This window comes from Mirounga angustirostris, unplaced genomic scaffold (assembly GCF_029215605.1).
Source record: "Mirounga angustirostris isolate CCGP_5_RB_7025 unplaced genomic scaffold, mMirAng1.0.hap1 SCAF_2, whole genome shotgun sequence".
Lineage (NCBI taxonomy): Eukaryota > Metazoa > Chordata > Mammalia > Carnivora > Phocidae > Mirounga > Mirounga angustirostris.
In genome coordinates, this window is record NW_026991710.1 from 44,707,933 (window position 1) to 44,725,362 (window position 17,430).

At 43.6% G+C, this 17,430-nt stretch overlaps 1 protein-coding gene and 1 pseudogene across 11 annotated transcripts in view; one reads left to right on the plus strand and one right to left on the minus strand.

Moving 5' to 3' along the window:
- Positions 1-17,430, plus strand: part of CRACD (capping protein inhibiting regulator of actin dynamics) — a 252,420-nt gene that overhangs the window by 202,420 nt on the left and 32,570 nt on the right. For 9 of the 11 annotated variants that reach the window (XM_064584526.1, XM_064584524.1, XM_064584525.1 and 6 more), the window contains one exon: positions 267-438. The exons of the other annotated variants lie outside the window; for them this stretch is intronic. In XM_064584526.1, coding sequence (XP_064440596.1) covers positions 267-438 — 172 coding nt within the window. The remainder of the gene's footprint in view (positions 1-266; positions 439-17,430) is intronic. 11 annotated transcript variants of the gene reach the window in all.
- Positions 14,788-14,988, minus strand: LOC123849195 (U2 spliceosomal RNA; annotated as a pseudogene).

A 17,430-nucleotide genomic window follows, 5' to 3' on the forward strand; every position in this document is an offset into this window, starting at 1 on the left:
CTCGGAACCCCTCCGTGTCGCCCCAGGTGCTTCTTGGGAGCCCGGTGGCAGGAGACTTCCTGTGCCCTTGGCATGTCTCTGCCTGACTGTGCCCAGCCAGGGACTGGCCCTGACATTCCTGGCACAGGGCTTGGTCGTTCATTCACTCTGATGGCCGCCCTTTGCCCCAGCTCCCTTGGCCAGAGGCAGCTCAGTTGTAATTTGCTCTCAGGCTCAGAGGTGCAGCCCTGTCAGGCTGCAGCGTGTGTTTATCTTATAATCCACAGACAAGAAGAAAGGAGGTAAATTCCAGCCTTTTAAGAAGTTGTTTGGCAGAAGGAAAAAGAAAGACACTTTGTGGTCCCAGGAGGCATCAGCAGGGAATAAGAGTCACTCTCCCCGGAGTGTCAGCAATGGGAACTTCTCTTCAGATGAGGAGACCCTGGAAGACAATCTAAGGTAACAATTCATACTTGTCCCCCCACCCCAGATCTTTGGCAGAGTCCCAAGTGGGGAATGGGATCCCAGAGGAGGCGAGCATGGAATCACAGTTGTGTTGCATCTCTGGGAAGGCGGAAGACTTGGGGTTCTTTGTGCGTTCTATGTGGAGAAGGCACCTTGGGGAATTGGTAGTGAGCCTGGCCTCATTTTCCGGGAGAGCACAGGGATCTGTGCCTTCATTTTGCTGCCTTCACTGGTGGTAGAGGCAGCACCCCACTGGTTTGGTTCAAGTTCACCTGGATAGGAGACTGCATTCCCGTGTCCTGTTGATTGGCAAAGAGAGAGTGGTCATAGATTAGATTGTACATCCACGTCGAGAACATAGACTGCTCAGGCACAGGGTGGTCACCCTTCATACCTCTGGCAATCTCCAGCGACTTCTGGAAACTGTCATGGAGCTTTTAACTTCTGCTCTTTGTTTTCTTTTTCTTTTCTTTAAAAATGTATTTATTTGAGAGAGCGTGAGCGTTCAAGCACAAGCAGGGGGAGGGGCAGAGGGAGAGGGAGAGACAGAATCGCAAGCAGGCTCCAGCTGAGTGTAGAACCCATTGGGGGCTCAATCCCACGACCCCGGGATCACCCCCTGAGCCGAAACCAAGAGCCGGATGCTTCACAAACCAAGCCACCCAGGCGCCCCTGCTCTGTTTTCAGTGTTTCTCCATCTCTCCCCCACCTTTTTCCTCACCCCTCCCCTTTCTCTTTCCTGCTCTCTCCCTCCTTCCCTTCTTCAGCTTCTCCCTCTCCCCCTCTCTTTCCTTCTTCGAGCACAGGCACTAAATCTGGCCATGACAGTGTCAAGCACTCAGAAAAGCAGGGTCAGGAGGTACTTTCTCACCTGAGTGCTGGGAACCGAAGTCGGAGTCAGAGGTGGTTAACTCTGCTACTGACAGCTTGGAAGTCAGCTCCTCTGAGAAGCCTTTTCCCACCACCTGATCTGATTTGTTTACCCTTGCTGGCATTCCCCGAGCATCACGCACCTGGCTCCAGCAAAGGACTTGTCACTTTCTATGGAAATTACTGAGTTGCTTATCTGTCTCTCTCATGTGACTGCCAGTTCCATGAAGTCAGGGACCAGGTTTTATTCAGCCTCGCATTAGGTGCTCAAAAAATGTTTCCTGTGTATTAGGGCAAGTTACCCTAATACATGTGGAAGGGATGGATGATGTAGTCTGTGATATATTTACTGTAATTCAAAGACAGACAAGAACAAAAACATCCTCTGTGTTGTATGTCAGTAAGTAAATTCTAATACACACTACAGCTGAGCACAGCTTACAAAATTCTTAGGCAAGCAGGGCACATTCAACTTGGCCGTGTTCAGAGACAGCATTTGTGGGTCCCAACTCATACTGACTCTTTTCCTCGACAGGCCTGTGTTTGTTTTCCATTATCTTTAGTAAGAAAACTATCGAATTTTTTTTTAAAGATTTTATTTATTCATTTGAGACACAGAGATACAGAGAAAGAGAGAGAGCATGAGCAGTGGGAGAGGCAGAGGGAGAGGAAGAAGCAGACTCCCTGCTGAGTCAGGAGACCAATGTGGGACTCGATCCCAGGACCCTGGGATCATGACCTGAGCCGAAGGCAGACGCTTAACCATCTGAGCCACCCAGGCGCCCCGAAAACTATCGAATTTAACTGAAGGAAATTATTTCACTGAAAGGAGAACACAGCTAGCACTGAGCTCACCCAGTTGTTGGAATGCCAGTACGGACTGATATATGCTTGAGTACTGTTCAGAATGAATGTTTTGATTTTACTTCAGTTTCTTCAGTTGTAAAACAGGAATGTGAACCTTTTTTTGCCTCACAGTGTCAGAGTGAGGTATAGGTGCTAAAGTGTGACCAGCTAGTAGTTTAGGGCAAAATGAGGTTGAGTCTAGAAAGTTCTCCTTTAGAAGGACTGTTCTGTGAAAACACAGCCTGTCCTTTTTATGATTTTGCCAAGTCCCTGATTTCTTACTGAATGACTTGGGATTTTTAGAGGAGCCTGGATTCTGGGGGTTCTCCTCTCATTTAAGTTCTATTCCATCTACCCCCTTGGAGTTTTCCTTGGGTTTTAATTTGTACAAAGCCTTGGAATTCCATATTGGTTCAAATAGCTGCGTTTTTGGGGTTTTTTTTAAGATTTTATTTATTTATTTGACAGAGAGAGAGACAGTGAGAGAGGGAACACAAGCAGAGGGAGTGGGAGAGGAAGAAGCAGACTCCCAGTTGAGCTGGGAGCCCGATGCGGGGCTCCATCCCAGGACCCCGGGATCATGACCTGAGCCGAAGGCAGACGCTTAATGACTGAGCCACGCAGGTGCCCCCAAACAGCTACATTTTTATAAAATACAGATAACGTCCCCTGTTCTTATTATTGGCTTTTGTTGATAAACCTGTATTTATGAGACATACACTATATTTTAATTATTTAACAGTTGTTTTTATAATAAAGGAATCTGGAAGGTTACCTTTTGGGTGAAGAGTTTTTTAAAATGTCTCTTTAAATATTTTTTAAATTAAAAAGACAAGAAAACAGGAGTCATTTAAAATATACATTCCCCTTTTCTTCTCGGAAATTGACAATTGCAAAATAACTCCACCTGCAAAGTAAATACTGTATCCGTTGCTTACCTTGCTTACCGTATAGCTGAATTTCTGATTATTCGCCCTCTTTACAGATGGAGAAAATGTAAGTTGTTCCCAACACTTCTTTTTTTCACTGAAGTATGATTAACATGTTTCCAACAATTTTTATTTTCAGTTTACTGCTCAATTAATAATCATGTTACTTTAGATTGTGTAATGATTCACAAAATTTCTGTGCATTTTATTTGCTGTCTCCAAAATGGACAGCTCTCACTAAAACACAAACACTCAAAATTCTGCTAGCATGGTCTTGGGTGCAGGTTCCAAGGAGGCAAATTTCAGCCCAGGGTGAGGGAGAATTTCCTAAATACTAGAGCTGCTTAAAGCTGGGGAGGCTGGGTATGTGCCAGCAGGGGTTTGGACTGATGAAGGGGAAATTCTGCCCTGGGTGAGAATTTAAAGGAGTTGAACTTTAACATGCTGTCAAACTCCAAGAATCTGTAATTCTAGAAATGTCTCCATGGCCAAAAATAGCTCATTATTGATCTGCTCCTTCTGCTTGAAATTTCTCATTTCCTTTGGGCTTTTAAAGCATTCTGTTCTTTCTCTAGGTTAGAAGCCTTTATTTCTCCTAGGCTGCTGCTTTTAAATTATACATGCCTGTGGGGAAAGCAACATAGTAAAACATGGTCAGTTTTTAACAATTTAATGTGACTTCCTTTATTTATTAAATACAACTAAAATTGTGTTTCCCAAAATGTGTTAAGTTTAAAAAGAGGGAGAGGGTCAGCTTGGCAAATAGGTTTGGGAAATTCTTGGCCAAAACAAATAGGATCCTTTACATAGGACTTTTCAGAACTTTTACTATGCTAATGTGCCCTGGGAATCTCTGAGAAGGGGGATGTAGTATGAAACATTTCCAAGACTCCTTTAACCACAAACCTTTTTTTTCACAGAGAATATCCAATGGCGTATATTAAAGCTATCGCTTTTTGAACTTAATGCAGTGTGTTTTGCATAGGTGAACTCATAATGTTCACATGCTCTGAGATTCACATTATTATCCCTGTTTCTTTTTTTCAGAAATTGAGATTTAAAAAATTGAGATATAATGGACATATACCATTAGTTTCAGGTGTATAACCTAATGATTCAGTATTTGTATCTACTGTAAGATGATCACCACAATAAGTCTTGTCATCATCTATCACCATACAAAGTTACAAAAAGAATTTTCTCTTGTGTTGACAACTTTTAAGATTTATCCTCTTAACATCTTTCAAATATATAATACAAGTAATATATACAATACATAGAACAATATATACAGTACAATACAAATAATAGTATTATTAACTGTAGTCACCATGCTGTATATTACATCCCCATGACTTATTTTATAACTGGAAATTTTTGCCCCTTTACCCATTTCACCCACCCTTCAACCCCTCCCCTCTGGCAACCATCAGTCTGTTTCTGTATTTATTAGTTTTGTTTTGCATGTTCATTTCTTTTAAGTTTTAGATGCCACATATAAGTGAGATCATATGGTATTTGTCTTTCTCTCTCTGACTTAGCATAATACCTTCAAGGTCTGTCCATTATCACAAATGGCAAGATTTCATTCTTTTTTATGGCTGAATTGTATTCGTGTGTGTGTGTGTGTGTGTGTGAGAGAGAGAGAGAGAGAAACATCTTTATTCATTCATCCATTGATGGACATTTAGGTTGTTTCTATATCTTGGCTAGTGTAAATAATGCTGCAGTGAATAAAGGGTGCATTATCTTTTCAAATTAGTGTTTTTGTTTTCTTCAGATAAATACCAGTAGTGGGGACGCCTGGGTGGTTCAGTTGGTTAAGCATATGCCTTCGGCTCAGGTCATGATCCCAGGGTCATGGGATCAAGTCCCACATTAGGCTCTGTGCTCAGTGTGGAGTCTGCTTGAGATTCTCTCTCTTCCTCTGCCCCTTCCCCCATTCGCACTCTCTCTCAAAATAAATAAAGAAAATCTTAAAAGAAGAAGAAGAAGAAGTAAAACTATTCACAGATGCCATGGTCTTATATATAGAAAATCCTAAGGAATCTACAAGAAACTTACTAGGCTAATAAACAAGGTTGAACAAGGTTGCAGAGTACAGGATTGGAGGTTTTTTGTGTTTCAGTTGTATTTCAGTACACTAGAAATGAACAATCTGAAAATGAACTTAGGAAAACAAGTCCATTTACAGTAGCATCAAAAGGAATAAAATACTTAGTAGTAAATTTAATAAAAGAAACACAGGGGGTGCCTGGCTGGCTCAGTCAGAAGAGCATGCAATTCTTGATTTCAGGGTTGTTAGTTTGAGCCCCATGTTGGGTGTAGAGATTACTAAAAAGAAAATAAATAAACTTAAAAAAAATAAAAGTAAAAAAATAAAAGAAACACAAGATTTGTACACTGAAAACAACAAAATACCATTGAAAGAATTTAAAAAGATCTAAATAGATGGAAAGACATCCCCATTCATGGATTGGAAAACAATATTGTTGAGATGGCAGTTCCCTCAAATTGATCTACAGATTCAGTGCAATTTTTATCAAAGTCACAACTGACGTTTTTACAAAAATTGGCTAGCAGGTTCTAAAATTCATATGGAAATGCAAGGTACCCCAAATAACCAAAACTATCTCGGAGGTCTCACACTTCTCAAGTTTAAAACTTACTACAAAGCTACAGTAGCCTATATCATGTGGGACTGGCATAAGGGTATATAGATCAATGGAACTTAAATGAGAGTACAAATGTAAACACTCACATTTGTGGTCAACTGATTGTTACCACATGTGCCAAGCGATTCAATGGGTAAAGAATAGTCTTTTTCAACAAATGGTGCTGGGACAGTTGAATAGCCACCTGCCACAGAATGAAGTTGGACTCCTTTCTTACACCATTCACAAAAGTGAATTCAAAATCGATTACAGACCTAAATGTAAAAGCTAAAACTAAAATTCTTAAACAAAAACAAAGGAGTCAATCTTCATGACTAAGGTAGTGATTTCTTAGGAACCAAAAGCACAGGCGACAAAAGAAAAAATTGGTAAATTGGACTTCATCAAAACTAACTTTTGTGCTGCAAACAATGCATCAAGAAAATGAAAAGACTGGGCACCTGGGCTCAGTTGGTTAAGCGTCTGCCTTTGGCTCAGGTCATGGTCCCAGGGTCCTGAGACTGAGTCCCACATTGGGCTCCCTGCTCCGCGGGAAGCCTGCTTCTCCCCTTCCCTCTGCCTGCCACTTTCCCCTGCTTGTGCTCTCTCTGTCTCTGTCAAATAAATAAATAAAATCTTAAAAAAAAAAAATGAAAAGACAATCCACAGAATGGAAGAAAACATCTGCAGATCATACATCTGATAAGAGACATATTCAGAATAGGTAAAGAACTATTATAACTCAGTAATAAGATGACCAAAACAATTTTAAATAGATAAACTATTTGAATACACATGTCTCCAAAGAAGATATTAAAAGATCCATTAACATGTGAAAAAATACTTGTTCAATATCATTAGTTATCCAGGAAATGCAAATCAAAACCACAATGAGATATCACTTGATGGCCATTAGGAAGGCTATAATTAATAATTTTAAAAAAAAACAGGCAGTAACATGTGTTGGTGAGAATGTAGAGAAATTGGAACCCTCATACATTGTTGATGGTAATGTAAAATGGTACAGCCATCGTTTGACAGTTCCTCAAAATGTTAAACATGGAGTAACCATATGACCCAGCAATTCCAATCCTAGATATATACCCAAGAGAAATGAAAACACATGTCCCCACAAAAACTTGTACACAAATGTTCATAGCAGCATTATTCATGATAGCCAAAGAGTTGAAACAATCCAAAAGTCCATCAAAAGATGAATGGATAGGGGTGCCTGGCTGGCTCAGTCAGCAGAGCATGTGACTTTTGCTCTTGGGGTCTTGAGTTCCAGTCCCACGTTGGTATGCATGCTGACTTAAAAAAAAAGATGAATGGATAAATACAATGGGTTGTATAGCTATACAATGGAACATTATTTGGGAATAAAAAAGAATGAAATACTGATACATGGCATGATATGGATAAACTTTGAAAACATTATGCTAAGTGAAAGAAGGAAGTTAGAAAATACCACCTAATGTATGATTCCATTTATATGAATGACTCCAATAGGCAAATTCATGGCAACAGAAAGATTAGTGGTTGCCAGGTATGTGGTGGGGGGGTGACTGTTAATGGGTATGGAGTTTCTTTGGGGGATGATTAAAAACTAAACTTAGGTGGTGGAGGTGATAGTTGCCCAATTCCTTGAATATACTGAAAATCATTGAAATGTACCCTTTGAAAGGATGGATTTTATGACATGTGAATTATATCTCAATAAGGATTTTGTTTTAAAGTAATGAATGTGGCATTGATGAGGTCGTATCTGGCTGAGGGGATAAGTTCATATTGGCAGGGGAGATTCAGGGCTTATTCTCCTCTCCTAAATTCCCAAAATAGGAGGTAGAAATGTGGGGGAGAACAGAAAAGGTTAATTCTGAAGTTAGGACATCACTGCAGACTAGAGCAGGCTGGTTGGAAGGAGAGGCAGCAGCGCCCATTTGCTTGAGGGTGTTGAGCGCCCGGGACCGAGTGACGCATTTGGCTTGAAGGGACAGAGGACCTGGGGAGGAGCTGTGGGTCATGTTTGAGACTGCCTATTGGGAATGGTTGCCTGTGCCTTTTAGGACATGTAGAGTTGTTCCTTTGGCCACACACGTGTGGATCTACAAGAAAGGTGATAGTATAGACATCAAGGGAATGGGCTCCATCAAAAAGGACTGCCCCACACATGTCACCGTGACAAGACTGTTAGTGTCTGCAACGTTACCCAGAATGCTGTAGGTCCTGTTGGACAAGATGCTTGCCCAGAGAATTCATGTTATGTATCGAGCATATTAAGCCCTCTAATAGCCAAGATAGCTTCCTGAAACGTGTGAAGGAAAGTGATCAGAAAAAGAAGGAAGCAAAAGAGAAAGGTCCTTGGGTTCAAGTGTCAGCCTGCTCCACCCAGAAAAGCACACTTTCTTAGAACCAGTGGAAAAGGGGCCTGAGCTGCTAGAATCCATTCCTTTGAATTCATGGCAGGATAGATGCTTTAAAAAAAACAAAAAAAAAGACATCTGGACTGTAAAAAGAAGAAAAAATTGCCTGTGATTGACCCCATGCAGCCCCTCTGCACACACATACACACAAAAGGAAATCTAAATCCTACTCTCTACTTATATCCTTATTTAGTAGTCACACACACACACACACACACACACACCAATGTTAAAAGTCTAAGGTAATTTTTAGTCCTGATCCAGTCCTTTCACTTTATAGATGGGGACGTGCTGTTAGTGTTAGAGGTGTGACTAGAATCCAAGTCAGCTGATTTTGCACGTGACCGGCGTTTTTTCTGGAACATCCCCATGCCCCATCTCCACTCGCTTCACCCAACTCATTGCTCTTTATCCTTCATTTTTCTTCACAAATGTGCCTTCCTCGGGGAATAAGCTTACTCTGCCCCCCTCAGCCTAGATCAGGCCTCCCTGCCATTGTTCTCACAGTTTACCTTTCCATAAGGGTAGGCCTGCATGGGTATTCATTGTATTTCCAACCTCTAGAACTGTGCCTAGCACACAGCAGGCGTTCAGATCATTCATATACTGAATGTACAAATACTGCTCTTTTTTGCCATACTGACTCTCCCCACTGTATGTTCAGTGTTCATGTAGTTCATCCTTTAGTTTCCCACCACGGTAAAGAGGCTCACTGTCCCCCTGAGCCACTGACACGGTGTAGTAAGACAACATGCCGTCGGTGGGATTGCTGTGGAGCTTGGGCTCCCTGGTATCCGTGTGGTACCTTAGATCCCTCGGCCTTGCTGCTTTTCAGAAGGTGAAGTCAGAAAAGACTTAGTGACTTGAGCAGTTATGCTCTACCCTTAGGAACCTGGGATGTGCTGATTGAACAGGGACTAGAAAAGAGGCACAAGACTGGTCAATGCATGAAATTTAGGCACTAAGCCAGAGAATGAATGGGGCTGGGCGGAGTAAGTATAGAGGGGATGGAGGTTGATGGATCTGCAGTTCTTGGTGACACGGCGTGTGGGAGAGCAACAGAGCGGGAATCAGGGTCTCTTGTGCACACGGTTTCTTTCACTCCTGAGCTGTGTGATCTTAACCAAGCCAGCCCCTTCATCTGTGAAGTGGACATGCTCTCTCCCCGGCTTTTATTATGAGGACCAAAAAACCCACATGTGATATTCCCACTCTCTGCTATAAAATAGCACTTTACAAATGCCAGGGTAGTATTACTACTGAGATAAAAAGGGTGTTGGTACTAGTTTTCTATTTCCAGAGCATAGACCAAGACTAAATTGATTCAGAAATGGTGACTAGAGAGGTTTCTGAAAAGGTCTTTCTTCAGGAGGAGCAACTGAGTTGTGGAAACAGACCGCATGCAAACCTTACAGAACTTTACGGGCAGGTTAGACGATTGCTCGTCCTATGCGATGGAGACACAGGATTGAGCTCAGAGGCCGGAGTAAATGACCCTTTGACTTCCAGTTCTAAGAGGGTGTGTTTTAAGATTCCAAAATTCCCTCCCCTTCCTATCCTGTTTCTGTTGTAATTATTAGGTTATTGGTACTCCATTGCCTGTGGAGCACTATGTATTTTCACAGGATACCAAAGTCTGGCATGCGCCTTCAAAATGCCACACAAAATAGAATCTGACTCCAGTCTCTTCCAGCAACTCTAGTTTGTCTGATGAGGATCCTTAATTGCTCTTTAGCATTTCATTTGAATGAGACTCACGGATCTGTTTAGAAGAAAACTGCTGATCAATTGCAATTGCCCCTGTTGTCATGGCAACAAGCTGCAATGGGACTATAATTATATTTCCTTATTCCTGAAGTGAATCCCTAATCATTGCTATGGTAATTACCCAATATCTGTGGTCCCAAATTACATGATGCTTGTCCAAAGAAGACAAAGGATAAGGAGTGGGGGGACTGGCCTGAGACGTGTGAACGGTGCAGCTGCAGAAAGCCTTCTCCTTTTATGGGTGTGGAGAATTTCCCTGTGTAGGCTCACGCCCTGAGGTTAAATGTTGGCAGTGATCTTAGAATGTGCCTCGGGTGTCGAGTCATGGCTAGAAGGCTGCATCATCCTGTAGGATGATTTCAGCTGTAACAAAAAACACAACTAGTATCTTCAACAGTAAAGACATAGATTATCTGCCGTACCTGAGAGTCTGGAGGCCCAGGGCTTGGGCATCCCAGTAGCCTGGGGAACAGCATCCCCAGCTCTCAGGCAGCAGCACGTGCCACCAAGAAAGAAAGTCAGCCCTCTTGCGAGAGAAGCAGAATCAAAACACCAGAGTGCTCTTCAGAGGCGTTGTCCATCTGGGTGGGCTAAGTTGGAAAGGAGAATCAAGACACAGCATCAGAAGCATGGTGTGGTGGCTGTTTTTGGTAATTAGCTGTCAACATCCAGTTTCCTTTCCCAATAGTTTTTTTTCCCCCAGTTTTAGTTTCCATGTCATCAAGTTTGCCTCTCTGTGTGTGCCTCTCATAAGACACAGTGCCTGCTTCCTAGGACAGAAGCCAGAGGGCCCGATCCTGCACTTTCCCCCAAGTGCAGCCTGGCATGAGCGTGGGACCAACCTGGCCAGTTGGTCTTTCTGTCCTGGACTTTGACATGGCCGGTGCTCAGGGATGTAGGGACCCCGGCTGTGGCTGTGCCCGTAAGCCTGCAAGGAAGCTAGAGTCCAAGCCCGAAAAAGACAGGAGTAAGAACTGCGGGGCAGCGGCTGCTGGGCCTCCCCGTGCCCGCACCTCTGCAGTTCTACTCCTGTCTTTTTCGGGCTTGGACTCTAGCTTCCTTGGTTCTTCAAGCCCCCACTCTTCTTCCAGTAAATTTTCTTTCGGCCGAGTAGGACGGAGTTAGTTTCCGTTGCTTGCATCTGACAGAGCATGAAACCAGGAAAACTAGGTGAGAGAGAGAGGGTTTGACACAGAAGGTGGGAAGCAGAGCCTGGAGCACTTCCCTGATCTGAATCGAAAAGGAGGCCCGGAAGAAGCCTTTTCAGATGCGGCACGTCCTTCTCACTCGCCCACCCATTGGCATAGGCCCACCACAATGCATAGGCCTACCGTACCTGAAGAATGCCCATGGTCTGAAAATCTTCCTCCTCCTCCCATCAGCATGTTTGCCTCAAGCTTTCCATTCCCTCAGTGACCTACCCGTCTGGGACACGGACTCTTCTACAGGAGTAATCATTTACTCTTCCACTGAAAAAACTTACACATTTTATTGTACGAAGCTCTATGGGAGAAACAAAGGTAACAGACGTGATCTCTGCCCTCATGCAGCTCCTCGGACTGTGGTGGGGATAAGAGGACACCATTATTGTTGGAATCACATCTGTGTGGCACTTTACAGTATGCGCAGCACTTTTATCTTCTCTCTCATTTAAGGCATGATTAGAGTAGCCATACCCTAAGACAGCAAGAGAAATAGGCATGAGCGTGGGACCCACCTGGCCAGTTCGTCTTTCTCTCCTGGACTTGGATGTGGCCGGTGCTCAAGGATGTAGGGACCACGGCTGCGGCTGTGCCCGTAAGCAGGAATCACTTTCATATCCTCTACCCAAATTAAATAGTCACTCTCTGTAAAGATTAGTAGAGACTTTAACAGGACGAAAGAAGGAAAAAAAAGGAGAAGGAGAAGAGGGAGAAAGAAGAATTTCTTGACATTTGCCTAAAATCATGGGAAATTTGGAGGTGCAATGCTTGAAATGCTGACTGTGATATCTGAGTCACAGAGCCACAGCCCCCAGGGCTCCATCCTGACCCCATACGCCCCAGGAGGCTTAAACACCATGAACAGGACTACTAACCGGAGAGGAAGGAAGCGTTCTTCCTCTTTTCAGAGGAAGAAAAGACTCCTTTCTTCCAGGAAGCAGGAGGAGCTGTGTGGGGGCGATAAGATTTGAGCTGGACTTTGAAGGATGAGTAGGGCCTGAACTGAGAGGTTGGCACTGGGCAGTCCATGGGCAGGAAGAGCCCAGAGAGGCTATTTGGGGAATGGAGCGGTGTGTCTTACAGGCTGCTTGAAGTAGGGTAACGCTTATGGGAGTGCTTGCACTATTCTCAGTGCTTTCCATATCCTACCTCGTTTAATCCTAGCAGAAGCTTCGTGAGGTAGGTCCGAATATCCCCCCCACTTGCAGACGGGGAAACTGAGACACCTAGAGACGTAGTTCCTGCCCAAGGCCACACAGCAGGTTAGTGGGAGAACGAGGTTTGAGCAGTGGGCACCCGGGCTCGAGCGTGAGCACGAACTCCCAGCACTACAACACGGCCTTCGATTCACGGAGCCAGGGTCGTTTGGAGCCCTGCCGTGCAGAGCTTTAAGGGCCAGCAACCATTGCAGCTTCCTCTGGGGAGATGTTAACAAAAGGGAACTGCTGGAAGTTTCTGCGCTGGCACGTTAACGGCTCTAAGGTTGATGCAAAGTTTGAGAGGAAGCGGAATTGGAGAGGACTTCAGTTGGAGATCATTTGCCGATGTCAGTCATGTTCCCACAGGCCGGAGGTAAAACCAGGCCACAGTGACAATTACACCCTCACTGGCTCTTCAGCTGCCGTCAGGGCTTCCTCCACCTACTTCGGAGCTCCCCCCCACACACGTCCTTGCGTTCAAGAGCTGATCCTCCAGTGGCCGCCGTCCCCTGTGGGGGCGGTGGAGGGGCAGGGCGGAGAGCAACAGGCCAGCAACTTTCCTCCAGAGGTCCAGGAAAACAAAAGCTCTTCATACCATACTTGCAGTGACTTTAGAAGGCTGAAGTCATTTTAAAATTAAAAATAAATAAATAAATAAAAATAATAAAAATAAAAGCTTCTCCTGAGCAGAGGTTAAATGTGTGAACTTTATATTGTTTTTGGCGTGGTTACTAGCATAATCATCCAGGTCTGTGTATTATAGCACAGTGGGACAAACCATTCAGGCCTCAGCTGAGTTTTCTGAAATCTTTGACAGCTTTAAGCACAGAAATGGGCCCTTCAAAACAGCCCTGTATTTTGGTCTATGTGCTGCCAAAATGCGCCCAAGAGTACTATATTATTTATCCTTAAATAGCCTTTTAGAGCTTCTAGGTAGAATTATGACAGTCAGTCTGGCTGACTCTGGGTAAATAAAAGAGAAGGAGGTGGAGTTGGGGAGGAACAGCAGTGTGTCTTTCTTCCTCTCCTTCCAAACCCATAATAACTTAGATCAAAGGGCTTAAATGTAATAAGATGTAGGTAAAACAGGACCCCCTAAGCCACTCCAAGTCTTTCTAAAGGCTAATAATCAATAGTCAATTCTGTTAGAATAGACTGAACGTATTAGAAGCCTCTGGCCTCTTGTTAGTAGTCCTGTTCATGGTGTTTAAGCCTCCTGGGGCGTATGGGGTCAGGATGGAACCCTAGAGGCTGTGGCTCTGTGACTCAGATATCACAGTCAGCATTTCAAGCATTGCACCTCCAAATTTCCCATGATTTTAGGCAAATGTCAAGAAATTCTTTCTCCCTCTTCTCCTTCTCCTCCTTTTTTTTTCTTCTTTCGTCCTGTTAAAGTTTCTACTAATCTTTACAGAGAGTGACTATTTAATTTGGGTAGAGGATATGAAAGTGATGTCAGATCTTTGGTGTGAAATGAGGACATAGGGAACACCTATTTATCTTTCAGCCATGTCTACACATAGTTATAAGTCATGATGCTATACTTACACATTTTTAAAAATCTTGATTAATACCAGTGTTCATAGAAGCATTATTCACACTGGCCAAAATGCTCATCCACAGATGAATGGGCATACAAAATGTGGTATTATACATCTTGTAGAATATTTTTCAGCCTTAAAAGATGAAATTCTGACACATGCTACATGGGTGAATCTTGAAGACATTATGCTAGGTGAAATAAGCCAGACACAAAAGGACAAATGTATGATTCCACTTGTATGAGGTGCCTGGAATAGTCAAATTCATAGACATAGAAAGAATAATGAGGCACCAGGGTGGCTCAGTTGGTTAAGTGTCCGACTCTTGATTTCTTTTCTTTTTTAGAATTTTATTTATTTATTTGAGAGAGAGAGAGAGCACGAGGTGGCAGGAGAGGGAGAAGCAGGCCTCCCCCTCAGCAGGGAACCCGACATGGGGCTCGATCCCAGGACCCTGGGATCATGACCTTAGCCGAAGGCAGACACTTAACCAATTGAACCACCCAGGCGCCCCTCGACTCTTGATTTCAACTCAGGTCATGATCTTGGGGTCATGAGATTGAACCCCGCATTGGGCTGCATACTGGACATGGAGTCCGCTTGGATTCTCTCTCTCCCTCTCCCTCTGTCCCCTTCCCCGTCTCTCTCTCTCTCTCAAATAAATAAATTTTTAGGGGTGCCTGGGTGGCTCCATCATTAAGCGTCTGCCTTCAGCTCAGGTCATGATCCCAGGGTCCTGGGATCGAGTCCCTAATCGGGCTCCCTGGTCTGCGGGGAGCCTGCTTCTCCTTCTGCCTGACACTCTCCCTGCTTATGTGCTCTCTCTGTCAAATGAATAAAAAAAAAAAACTTAAAAAAAAATTCCCGGATGCTGGGATCTCATTTGGTGTTCACAGATTTGGTATTGAAGCAATAAAATTGGTTCACCTTCTTTTGTATAAGATTTGCAGTCGTGGGTGAACCAGGGAATCTCTTACTTTCTTGTCATAGTCTAGCAGCTGTTGTTCACATAGCATCTTTGTTCCCAAAGAAATACAAACCTCTACAAACACCATGTTAAACTGATAAGAACAGATACTACACTTGATCTTAGCCAAAAGGCTGAGAAGCGATACAAACACCATGTTAAAATAGAAAGCTCCGTCAGCTGTGACTCAGGCTCCTGAGTTCTGGTTTCAATTGTGTCTTGGTCAAGTCTCCCTCTCATCCGGGCCCTCAGCTTCTGTTGTCCAAAGAGAGTCAGGTCGTGGACTGCGTAGTCACAGAAGGGCCTGTGAGCAGTGACTGTCGGCTGTGCAAGGCCTGCCACCCGTTAGTGCGGATGGTGCCCTGGATTAGCGCCCCCCCTTCAGCTGCTGGTTCCCCTGTAGAGAGAGCCACCGGAGATGTGCAGAGCGGCAGCCCCAGCCTCCGAGCAGCAGGGGTGGGTGGAGGAGCGCGCGCAGGCAGAATGGAATGCAGGCTTGAAGTCGTCTGGGAGCTCAGGATTTTCAGTCCTACCCATTGATTCCTGCATTGTTTTTGAAGGAAATCTGATGTTATTCATTAAGGTCTAACGCACCACAGCTTTCCCCTAACCTGGACCCGACCTCACATAAAATCATACAGCCCAGAGCCTGAGTGGTGATGGTAACAAAGAAACAGGAAAAAATGGGAGTTTTGTGGGAAACACTGATGACTTTGGTTTCATTGATGTGGAGCTTGCAGACAGTGGGACAGCCAAGTAGCAGGGTCCACTATATAGCTGGACATGTGGGGAGAGGAGAGCATAGTATTGGAGTCACATAGACCGTTTTAAAAAGCGATTGTTGAAACCAGAGGAGTGGCCTTGGGTTGTTCCACTATCTATGCCTTTGAAAGGATAATGGTCGGAGTCAGCCAAGAGTGATCGGGGAAAGACCAAAAGCTGGGCTCTGCGGGCTGATGGGAGGCCTCTGAAGAGATATTTGAAACTTGAACCTCTCCACCAATAGCAATAACATCAGTGACAACAGCAACAAAGCCAGGACAGAGATACAGAAATGAGAGTTATGACATCTCAGCCATGCTTTCTGTCCCTAGGGCCCCAGGAACTTCTACTGCCCGGACCTCCAAGTCCAAAGGGACCATTTTTCTGACCTCTTATAAGGCATGGCTGTGATTCTTCCCTGAACTAATGAAGACTTCCTCAGAGACCAGTGCTGTTATAAATTTCCCAAGTGGGCCTCTTTCTTTCCTTCTAGAGTTTGTTTTTACTATAGGTGCTTTGCATTTGACTTTAGATCTTGTTTAAATTTAAAGGACTGTTAAATGTATTGACAGTCCTTCATTTAAAAGTTAAAAATCTCGGGGATTTTAGAGGTCTTTATACATCTCTTCTCATGATCAAGAGGCTGCTCTGTATTCTTGGCATGGGAAGAGAAGATTCCCACACAGCAAGTGCCATTTTTTTCTTTTGAGAACATAAAGCCTGAAGGAAAGTTGCAGTTTGAGGCTCAAGGCCCTGCCTCTAGGTTCACTCATAATAAAAGGAAGGGGGAGGATTGGCCTGATTCACAATCAATTGTGAAAGATCTTTAAATGTCAAGAATAAAGAAGTCCAGATGAACTCTGCTAAGGTACAATTTGTGTTAAATTGCCCCTCCACCTCCCAATCATGTAATTCCTAGTTCCCAGCTGTTAAGGACAATGATTCCACCAAACTCTTTGTTCATAAGAACATAGTTTCAAGCTGAGATCTCCACACGTGGCCTATTCAGTTTGATTTCCAGCCCTGTCTCAAATTCTGGAACTCTGGGCAGTGTTTTTACCTACTCTTTGTCTCAGCTTCCCCTTCAGAGCAAAGGAAATAATCTACATTGTAGAGTTATTTGGAACCAGAACTGGTAACCATGATCACCAAAGATTTAAAATTATACAAATTGCCAAGGATTTAATGTTAATTTGCATTATGTAAACTGAAATATTTAGAGGAGAGTGTTCATTCATATAACTAATAAACCAGTTACCATTCTCCTCCGCTGTTTCTTCTCAGAGCTTTAAAATAGGACAAAAACTAGATCTAAGAAGAAAAAGGTAGAAATGTTTTTGCTCACTTTGAAAAGTAATCCTCTTAAGAGTCATAGCCATATAAATAAGTAGGTTCTGACAAATGTAGAAACTTCATAAATATCAAAAAGTTATTTAATCACTTCTGCTTCTGGCTGTGATGAAGTAGCATGTTGCAAATCAGTGCTCCCACCAAGAACAACTAGGAATGCAGATAGAATATTTAAACAAAGACATCTGTCTAAAGGCATCTGATTGCTGTGAATGCATCAGACTTGAACAACAAGATACTGGAGAGAATGGAAGCCCACTGAATTGAGCCCAACTTTCTGCATATTGCTTCTCCCCTGTGGGCATTAGGTGACTCCTGGTGGAGAGCAAGAGACCAAAAAGCCTGAGAGTGACTGCCAAGAGGAGAAGAGAGCAGAGCTGTAGGCAATCTTCTGGAGCCTGGAATAAAAAAACTGGAGTTTGTGGCTGCCGAGATAGCCAGGACTTGAAGGACTGAAATACCCAAGAGAAGAGAAA